Here is a 10547-nt window from a genome sequence, read left to right on the forward strand (position 1 = left end):
GTGGAGGAAATTACAGGGAGCGAGCGGGTCCATAAAGCATGTGAGCGACAGAAGCAGGTGAAGCTGAAGCTGTTAGACAGCCTGCAGACGCTCCCTCTGACCACATCACAATCACAGATCTGAAAACAGCTTCAAACCGCCGTCTGTGTTTCCGAGTCGTGTCGGCCTTTCAGAGCGCTCACAGTTATCTGTCAGAGGTTCACGTCTGTGGAGGTCTTACAGACGGTGTTTGCCTCAACGACGGCTTGTCAAGATGAGTGACAGCCGCTGGGCCAAGAGGGAATAATGGTGTTAGTATTAGTCATAATGGACTGTATTAATCCTCGACCTGTCAGCGTTTAGTGTTTTATTTCATGCTGCGTTCAGTGTCTGCAGATAATTTCCGTCACTTTGTTTCTGGGCTTTTGTCGACAGTGAATCAGAAACCGTCTGTCTGCGGCCCGGCAGAGCTCCAAACATCGGTGTGGTGTTTGTCTTTCGCTCACGTGCTTGTGGGTGGAAGGTCTTTCTGTGCTGCTGGAGATCATTTCATCACCTTAAAGCTGCATTAAGGGACATTTCCTTTGGCCATTTTGGGTGCAACCGAATAAACTGTGAACACAACATCTGATATTTATCATCTCATACAGTTGAACACAGGTCAGCTGATGAATGTCAGTCCAGTCTTGTCTCTCTTTTGGCTCTGGTTTTGGTCTCCTCCAGCTCCTGAAGCTAATATCTGCCCTTCAGCTGCTAAACGCTCACCAGCTGGTCTCTGACTGTGTCGCTCTGGTGTTTGATGCTCAGCTGGAAGTGAACTGTGGCTTTTTACAGCTGAAAACTCTGAATATGAATATGTGTCTGATGAAGGGTTTTGGCCCCTGTGTTGTCAGCCTTTGCTTGTGGAAGAAGAGGGAGGAAGAGACTCAGCACTAAAGGTGTGAAGCCAGCGTGTAAGTCGGCTGAACAGCTGCCAATAGAGGCGAGTGGAGAGGCTGAAAAACTGCAGGTGATTATTAGTCACAGATGTTAAAGGGTGGCTGAGAGACGGCCGATCGATGGCCGACTTCCAGCGGACTGTCAGCTCGGTGTATCAGGGCCCTGACTCGTTAGGATTTGTTTTAATACCATGAACCTCCTGAGAAGAGGCCGTCACACAGCTGGTTTAAACAGGGGTGACAAGGTTGAGCTGAGATCATTTCTGCTGCTGAGAAATGTTTTAAAGAAAGTTAAACTCAACCTGCGGCTGAATTCACCTGAGAGCACAGCTGATTAAATTCCTTCAGACCGAGCTGCAGCCATGTTAACTGCAGGTTAAACAGTCTTTGAGAGCCTTTACATCAGCTGCTGCTTCAATTATCACGCATGTAAGACTGATGGAGCCTCAGAAATACACGCTGGAGGACGGACGATTGGACGCTGGTCGATACTGAACTGATGAAAAACATTAAAGTATCTGTGATAAATCTGTTTGGATACGATTTAACTCAGCTGAGGTGACGTGTGTCTGTGAGAGAGACAGCCTGATGTTAGAAAACGTTTGGTTCAACAGGCCATCACAGACGGTGTGTGTGTGTGTGTGTGTGTGTGTGTGTGTGTGTGTGTGTGTGTGTGTGTGTGTGTGTTCATGGAGGTCTGTGGCTCAGAGGAAGAAGATCAGTCAGCCTGAGCTTTCTTATTTTGTCTTTCCTCGTTTCTGTCTGCTTGGTTAAGAGAGCCTGTTTCCATTTTTCATGGAAAGAAGAAGAAGAGTCGTTATCCACCCTCTCTGGAGCAGTTTTCTCTAAAATCAGAAGGAAAATAGCCCCCGTGCTTCATCGCTCCTTTGAATTTCTAGACTGATTCTGTCCTGCAGTCGGACTCCTTCATCAAACGTTCACGTCTCTCTGAAGAAAAGCTTTCATTTCTCTGTGCTTCGTGGAGTTCGGCCTCCAGAATAAACCTTTTCATTTTCCTGAAGTTGAGAACAAGCAGCTCTGACAGAAATCTCACCTGCGACCTGCAGCCGTACATCACCTGAAGGGAGGACTCAGCTGAGCTTCGTCCTCCCATCGGCTGTGTGTGTTTCTCTCACAGTCTGACCTGATTTACCAGCAGCTGCTGCGTTCAACATCTGCACAGACTCAATGGTACAACCGCAGAGAACCAACGAGCCGGAGCGTTTAAAGATCAGACGCTGTAAATCTGCCCGGATCAGACGGAACATCTACTCCATTCACCAGCCACCGCTGCCGGAGCGCCGTCCCTCAGAACCGCCTCCACTGAGTGCACGCGCTGAAAACCAAACAAAGCTACCTGGATTCACTGCAGCCTGCACGCTGCTCAAACTACCGATCTGGGTTTATCGGAGATGAAATACACATTTTGTGCTGCACACACCTCCGGCTGAATGCCAGAGGTTTGAAGTGAAGCTGATTCTGAGTTCACTTGTCACTCACTGAACGTGTCAGATACATTTAATCAGCACCTCTGGTTTTCATGACTTGATGACGTGATGTTTCTAATGAAATGGAAAAAAGAAATTAAAGATTTGTGTAAAAAAAGAAAGGAAAGAGTGATTTGTAAACTGGCTCAGCGCTGAGTGCACAGGCGGGTTTTCAGCAGCTCTGAGGGTCATAAAACCTCCGTCAGAACATGGAACTCTGTGTAAACTTTGCCTTCAACATCAAAAGTGTCAGCAGACAGGTTTCCTTTAGCCGCCGGCGGAGTTACAACCTGCAGCGTCGAAACGGTGCGTTTGTGTCATTCCTCAGAGACAGAACACAAGTCTTCCTGCCAGAGGGGATGATCCCAGCCGGCCTCGTCAGGTCAGATCATGGCTGCCGTCTGCGGAGCGTCAGGACCGCCGCCGACCTCCAACCTGTGCTCTGAAGGTAATGAAGCACCTGTGGACTGACCGTCCCTCTTGGTGTCTCCCTTTTCACTGTCGTCAGCGTCATACCTGCCGTCTCACGTCACTCCATGTAGTTGGTGCTACGTAAACATCATTTAGATGATGTGAGGAGTGTTTAAAGGTTTCTCTTCGGTGATCCACCATGAAAGAAGGTTCATTATTTGCAGCTTCCAGTCGGCAGTCAGTCATCAGTCAGCCTGAACTGCAGATCGCACTTTTGGTTTCCTTCAACCGTTTAACCCTTATTTATTAATAATAAACGAAACAAACAAACTGAGCCACAGACGGACATGCAGAGTCTGAGCTTATGATCCTACAACAGCACAGTTTTCCTGTGAGCTTGGCTGTGGATAACCTGCTGCTCTCAAGGAACAAACCGGTCTGCGTTAAAATCAGAGGTAGGTCATAAAAAGTGTAGCGTCGGGCCATAAATAGGCGGAGGAATGCTGGAGACACGCAGGGACAGAGTTAGACCACGCATCAGATCAGAGGGTCAGCAGAAACAGATTTGTGCTTGGAGCTGACTGTGACGACAGCAAAGCCTCTGATTTGCCCGAATGAGTCGCTGAAACTGACAGAAACTCGCAGATAATATTAGAGACTGACGTCCTGAACGTCAGGCTGCACGTCACGTTTGACCACATCAACATTGCCTTCGTGAAGACGCCATCAGGACGCCGACTCTTCCGTTTGGTCTGTGTTTGGGTTTGTTTTGTCGACAGATTTACAGTCAAAGCTCGTCACGTTAGCTAACGTTTACATCTGAACTCAACCAGCAAAATTAGAACAACATGAAGTCATTTTAGATTTCACTCTCATCGATTTCTTTCTCTCACAAAGCTGAAGTGAAGAAGAGATCTGCAGAATACACACAGACATGAATTTTACATTACAGCTCTGATGGTGTAATATTGACACAGCGGGAGAACTGCTCCTCCTCCTCCTCCTGATGAAGAAAAAACCTTTCAGTTCTCTCTGCAGCAGGACGGAGGAGGAATGTGGAGGAGATGAAGGTGTTCTTTTGGAATATGGACGGAAAACTTTCTCGTCATCAGGAACTCAACACCAAACCAGACAGCAAAGACAGATTCAGGCCTTAAGACGAACCCACGACGTCTCCGTCAGCGTGGACGAGTTTTCTCTGCCGCAGCCTAAACTGAGATGGTTTGTTTTCTGAGGTCTCATGCGGAGCAGCTTTCAGCAGAGTTCATGTCTCTGATGTGAATGAGCACCGACCACATTTTCCCAAGAGTGTATTTTTATCTTTGTCCCACGACGTCACAGTCCTGCACACATAAACGTCCAAACTGAGTCTCTGTTGTTTAACGTTTGCACTGATCCAAGTTGTAATAAAGCAGAACTGTTATTTATGGCTTTTTAATGATCATTGCATTAAAACTCATTCCAGCATACTTTTCTAATCCATAATTACAGTCCAAGTACAAAGACTTCCAGTGCTCAGCTTTTCCCCGATGTCCTCGTGCCAATTTTCCATCAGATTCATAAGAAAAGCTTTTGGAGCAGATCTCAAACTGCATCTGAGGAAACAGAACCGGGCGGCTGCTGCTGCACAGCTCCATTAACGCTGCTCTTTCACATCAAAATCACATTCATATTCAACCCCTCAGCAGTGGGTGATGCTGCCGTCGTCATCAGCATCATCTTCAGCTGAAGCCGCGGAAGCGAAGCAGCTGCTGAACTGAAGGCTTTTGGTAAATATGACTCTTAACTGACACTCACGCATCCTGATGAGGTGACATGAATTTATTTGTCAAGGCATAACAGCCGAGCAGCAGACTGAAGATGCAGGAGCTGATTCGGGGTTCTGGTTTGAACCGGTCTGCTCGGGTTTGTGTGACTGACGGTGAGTCCTGACATTGAATCTCTGGCTTTGAAGTTCAGCTTAGATTCTTGTTAGCAGTCATGAAATGTTGTGCTGAACTGTGGGAAGCAGCATGTGCTGTGATCCAATACAGCGAATCACTTTCTTTCAGCTCGTCACAGTCAACATGTTGTTCCAATTACAGATATTAGTCCGCGATGTGCACTCAGTCCAAATGAAGCTAATTATCCTGAATGAGTTCTCATAAAACCTGAGGCGTAGCTTTCTCGCTACTCCAAAGTTTACCTGCTCCTTTATTTCACGTCGCGGCCTCAAGGCCTGCTCTCTCCGCCTCGCTGTTATCTCCATCTAATGTTTGCTTTCTCATCTGGGGAGAAATGTTGTGATGGAGTTTCTTAGCCTGACCTCAGACGTCTCTCTTGTCTTTTTCACATGATTTATTACTCCTACGTTGACGCAAACACAAAGCTGAAGCTTTCACTCAGCCGCTCTGCACCAAAGAGCCTCAAGTACTGATCTGAAGTAGAGTTTCAACACACTCGCTGCTTAATCTGCTGCTTCAAAGGCGAGTTGAATGCGAGCGGATGGAGGGATGAGCCCACACGAATGAAAAGAAAGGAAGCGGGGGATTGACGGACTTTTGTTCAGGTTTCCACAACACCTGAAGCGGTTCAGACAAGCCTGGACCGCGACCGCCGAGAAATCTGTGCAGTAATCCGCTAACCGGCAGCAGGATTACCTGTCAGTCAGCGATCACAATGTGAGGAGTTGTTTTTGAGGTTCAGCGTTTTGAAACAGATCTGCAGAGAAGCTGAACTGTGAGCGATTTCAGAAGTGCATCTGTCCTGCATTACTGCTGTCTGGAGCCAAATTAGCTTCTGGAAACCCAAACCCTGTTGTTGATCTCAGTCAACATGTTACTGGAGACGTTCTCTGAACCTCCAAGAGCTGGAAAGAGGAGAACATTTCAAACACTGTGATGGATGGAGCAAAAGTGCAGCGTTGGTTCAGCAAACATGCACTGTTTGTTGACTTTGGATCTCTGTGTTTATTTGGGATTTCATCAGTTTCCACTTTGGATCTCTAAGAGCTTTAATATCAGGAGGCAGGGTGACATCACAGTCTGTGTTATGGAAAATGGGTTTCTCCAAATCTCCATGAGAGTTTGATTAAACGGTGACTCTGACAACAACAGCAGTGTTTGCATGATGCTGTATTTCATCACGACACTGAAATGTGCCCACATTGTTTGTTCAGGAGGTAAAAACACAAAAGCTGAAGAGGAGGAGAAAAGATTTCCAGGCTTAAAGGAAAACTCCTCCGATTTACACATCAGCCTGTGTTTCCGGGGCGTTCTGCTGCGTGTGTTTTAAAGTACTACAAAGCCTCAAAGTCTGATAAATGTCCTCGAGTGATGTCACTTGAGTCGGCAAACAAGTTTGAAACTGAAACAGATCCGTTGGTGTGGAGTCAGAAAGACGTGAGACGATCTGATCTCTGCAGCTGCTGCTCAGCTCTGCTGCAGGCTACAGGCTACATTAGCTGCTGCTAGCGTAACACACCTGAACCTCCTGCAAACTGTCAGCAGACGAGCTGTATTGTGGGTAATGCAGGCACCTGGTTTGGAAAGATATCTCCGGTTCTGCTGCATCTTTTTTCAGCCGTCCATCTTCGGCCTGATGGTGTTGCAGGACTGCGATGCCAAATCGATGAACGACTCTTTCATCTTTCTTCTGTGACCGCCTGTGCGACCACATGTTCATGAAAACACAGAAAATGGTACAAATCCTCTAAATGAAACCAAATTTGTTGTCACTGCCTTCAAGAAGGATTCATTTCTGGATCAGAAGGATAACGTCGTGTCACCGCCGTGGACAAGGTTTGGTTACGACTCAGAAACAACCTCACTGGGTTTGCTCATAATTCAAAGGGTGCAGAAGTGACCGAGCTTGTTATCAGTGTTTACCCACAGTGCACCAGTAGATGCTGCAGTGGATAACTCAGCAGGCCATTAAGAGCTATTGACCTCTGGCCGTTTATCTGCAGCCGCCTGCCTGTTTACTGTAAGCGCCCGAGTGATGAACGGCGGCGGCTTTCACAGAAACAGTCGATGAGAGTCACAGTTTGTCCTCCAGACAGTAAATATTCTGAGGAAAGTCTTTAAAGCTGAAGACGCCACAGACGGGCCGAAGAAAACAGACGAGTGTCCCTACAGGACGGCTGGAAGCTGCAATTATTTCACATCCCTGCAGACGGTTTAGAAAATCAGAGAGCTGGAATTTGCTGCAGATTTACAGAGAAGAGTCTTATTAAGTTGGCGATGCGTTCAAGGACACTTTGATGTCAGAAAACTGACAGTCGTCTTCTGAAAAGAAGTTGCACTGACAAACTTTGATGTTGGAAAAATCAACCCTGATCATCACACCTGGAGCAGCTTTTGATAAAAAACATTGCTGTTGATCAGTGAAACACGCGTGTGTGTGTGTGTGTGTGTGTGTGTGTGTGCGTGTGTGCGTGTGTGTGTGTGTGTGTGTGTTGCAGAGCTGACAACGAGAACATGCTGAAAAATTTTGCTTTTGTTGTTTTTTTCTTTGTTCAGCAAACAAATGAATTCAGCAGAGACTGAAGGCAAACATTCACTTTTCAAACACAAGTTACTTCAACTTCAGAAAGAAACGAGCACCAGAGAAAGTTTCTGCAAAGATCAGTGATCCAGCAACAACACACACACACACACACACGCGCACACACGCACACGCACGCACGCACACACACACGCACACACACACACACACACGCACACACACACACACACACACACACACGCACACACACACGCACACACACACACGCGCACACACACACACACACACACACACACGCATTGCACACACACACGCACACACACACACACACACACACACACGCACACACACACACGCACACACACACGCACACACGCATTGCACACACACACGCACACACACACACACACACACGCACGCACGCACACACACACACACACGCACACACACACACACACACACACGCACACACACACACACACACACACACACGCACACACACACACACACACACACACGCACACACACACACGCACACACACACGCACACACGCATTGCACACACACACGCACACACACACACACACACACGCACACACGCAAACGCACGCACGCACGCACACACGCGCACACACACACACACGCACACACACACACACACACACAGACACACACACACACACACACCGCCTCAGCGACACACAGAGGAGGTCATCAGCTGAATCGTCCCCCTCACATCATCAATCAATCAGTCCACGTCCACTTTCTCTTGCTAGCTTGGCTGTTGCCATCAAACATCCACGACAAGCATCAAACACCAACCATCATCACCACAAAGAGGCGAAGAAGACGCCGTAACAGAAACTTATTTTTTCACGAATGTGAGAGTTCTGCCTGTTTCATCGAGCTGTGCAGGTGTGTCACCTTCTCCAAAGGAAAAGGAACGATAACGGAATTCACTCTCTGTTACTCGTCACTTGTCTCTCTGATCAAATGATCTCAATGATCAAAAAGCAGAATCGTCCTTCAGCTGAAGTGCACGCATCAGTCGCTCGCTGATTGTTCGACTCACCAGTCTCTGCAGGATCCTCTTGCTCTTGTCGTCGGTGCAGTAGTCCGACAGGATGCTCCTGTGGACCAGAACCAGGCCGTTCAGGAACAACCAGGAACCGAACCAGAGCAACGCGAAGACCAGCGTCCCCCGACGGGACCACAGCCTGAGGCCCAGCCACCGGAGCAGGCACAGCCCGCCGCCGCGACCCCCTCCGCCTGACGCCAGCCCTCCAGGCAGCATGGTGGTGGTGGAGTCTGAGGTCGTCTGAATAGTCTGTTAAAAAAATGATCCAGCTAAAGACAGAAGCTGCAGAGCTCCAGAGTCTGAAAGGTTTGGCTTAAAAAAACCCAAGAGAAAGAATTATTGTTTAAAAATGTTAAATAACTCCTAAAAAACTGCAAGTAGGACAGAAAGGAGAAAAAACAGAGTTCATATTAAAGGAGTCTGCGATTAAAACTGGGTTAATCTGTCAGCTGTTCGGGCAGCTGCGCCGTCATGTCCGCCGTGAAGCTGCAGTGCTTTAATCCGACGTCCAGGTCCATCATGAAAAACGTCCACATCGTCGAGGCCTCCTGCCTCTCTGAGGAGTCAAACGTTTGCACTGAAGGACTGGATGCTCGCCGCCTTCCTGAGGAAAAAAAGGAAACAGCAGAAGAAGAGCGCGCTCCGTAATCATCCAATCAGAGCAAGGCGTTCCAGACCGAGTGGACGGGCCCGTCCTCCTGCTCGGCTCTGCAGCGTCTCCACAAGAAATATTTGGAAATTTGGTTTGTCCGTGCTGAAGTCTTGTCTTTCCATATCTGCCTGCCTGATTTATTTTCCTGACAGCGAGTCAACAAATGTTGAGCAACAGGAAATAACTCTGCAGCCGAGTCGCCATCGCACCGTGTGATGTGGGTGTCTGGACACACACACACACACACACACACACACACACACACTCGCAGCAGACTGGACTTTCACGTCACCTCCTCGTGGCGTCTGTCGTCTCTGCGGTCATCACGCCGTCGAGCTCAGACGAAAAATCGTTTACAGAGAACAAACATCAAACATCCAACAGAAGAAAGTTTTCAAACTGGAAAAGGAAAGATTCAAAAAGGAAAAATATCCTTCAGTGAGGGAGCTCTGCCTGCTGGAGAAGAGTCTTTAACGAGCGTCACACGAGGACAAAGATGCAGAGAAGTTTCCTCGATGCCAGAAAAAGAAAATGAAGGTTTTGCTGTCAGAAGAGTTTTTTCTGCGCGGATCTCCTCGATGTTTGACGGATCTGTGAGGAGGAGAAGAAGAAGAAGAGTCAGCTGACGTCAGTGCTTCAGATCTATCGATGAGTTCACCTCAAAGAAGAACACGACGTAACATTCAGGGAAACTAAGTTTTCCTTTCGTGAACTTCTCAAACTTTGAATGTTTAGCATCAAACAAAGCTTCACCGTCTTCATCGTCTAAACCTTTGAACTGGAAACTGACGTCTCATCGGGTTTTTGTTTTCTCTCCTTCTGTGGAGTCAAAGACGACCAAATGAACAAAACTTCTTTTCAAAGTTCATGAAGGGTTCAGGAGAGGAGAGCAGCTCTGAAATCTGTCTGATTTCCCCTCTGATGATCTTGTTAAAAAAGCTAATTATCTCCTCCACTCGCAGGGTCAGACGAGGGTCCTCAAAGTGGGATTTAAGCATCTAGACTTTAAAGGAAGCTTGTCCCTCGTCTGATTTCATCCGTTTCCTGTTCTTAATATCTAAAGAAAAGCACTTCGTATCTCAAACAAGCAGCTCTGGAAGTCACTCAGTCCAGAGTCTGTTTTCCATCCTGCAGCAGCTATGAGGACATCCCAAAACTCTGCTGTTATTCAGCCTTTATTACAATTTCCTGATGTGGTTGTGGCTTCTTTCAGTGAAGCATCCAAAACCAGCTGAAAAAAAAAAAAAAAAAAAACTCAACACAAAGAGACTCGCCAGAAGCCAGCAGACCTCCGACTCCTCAGAGATCCAGATGACGAAATCATGAAAGTCTGAATCCTGATGGAAGGAAACCAGGAGAAGGTCGCTCATCGCCTGCTGCTTAAAATATCTGCGTTTGTTCTTGTTGATGGGAATGTGGCTGACGGAGAGGCGACAGCTGCTGCAGCTGTTCTCAGACGGCTCCCACGAGACAAAACCGCATATTAGCTCCTATTTATACCGACTCCCAGGTTTGAT

The 10547-nt window shown here is 47.5% G+C and overlaps 1 protein-coding gene across 1 annotated transcript in view; it reads right to left on the reverse strand.

Moving 5' to 3' along the window:
• The window catches only part of dipk1c (divergent protein kinase domain 1C), a 34469-nt gene that overhangs the window by 21709 nt on the left and 2213 nt on the right, over positions 1–10547 (reverse strand). Inside the window, exon 2 of the mRNA XM_076721629.1 lies at positions 8373–9621. Within this exon, the coding sequence (XP_076577744.1) occupies positions 8373–8594 (222 nt within the window). The 5' untranslated portion in view covers positions 8595–9621. The remainder of the gene's footprint in view (positions 1–8372; positions 9622–10547) is intronic.

This window comes from Chaetodon auriga, chromosome 21, assembly GCF_051107435.1.
Source record: "Chaetodon auriga isolate fChaAug3 chromosome 21, fChaAug3.hap1, whole genome shotgun sequence".
Lineage (NCBI taxonomy): Eukaryota > Metazoa > Chordata > Actinopteri > Chaetodontiformes > Chaetodontidae > Chaetodon > Chaetodon auriga.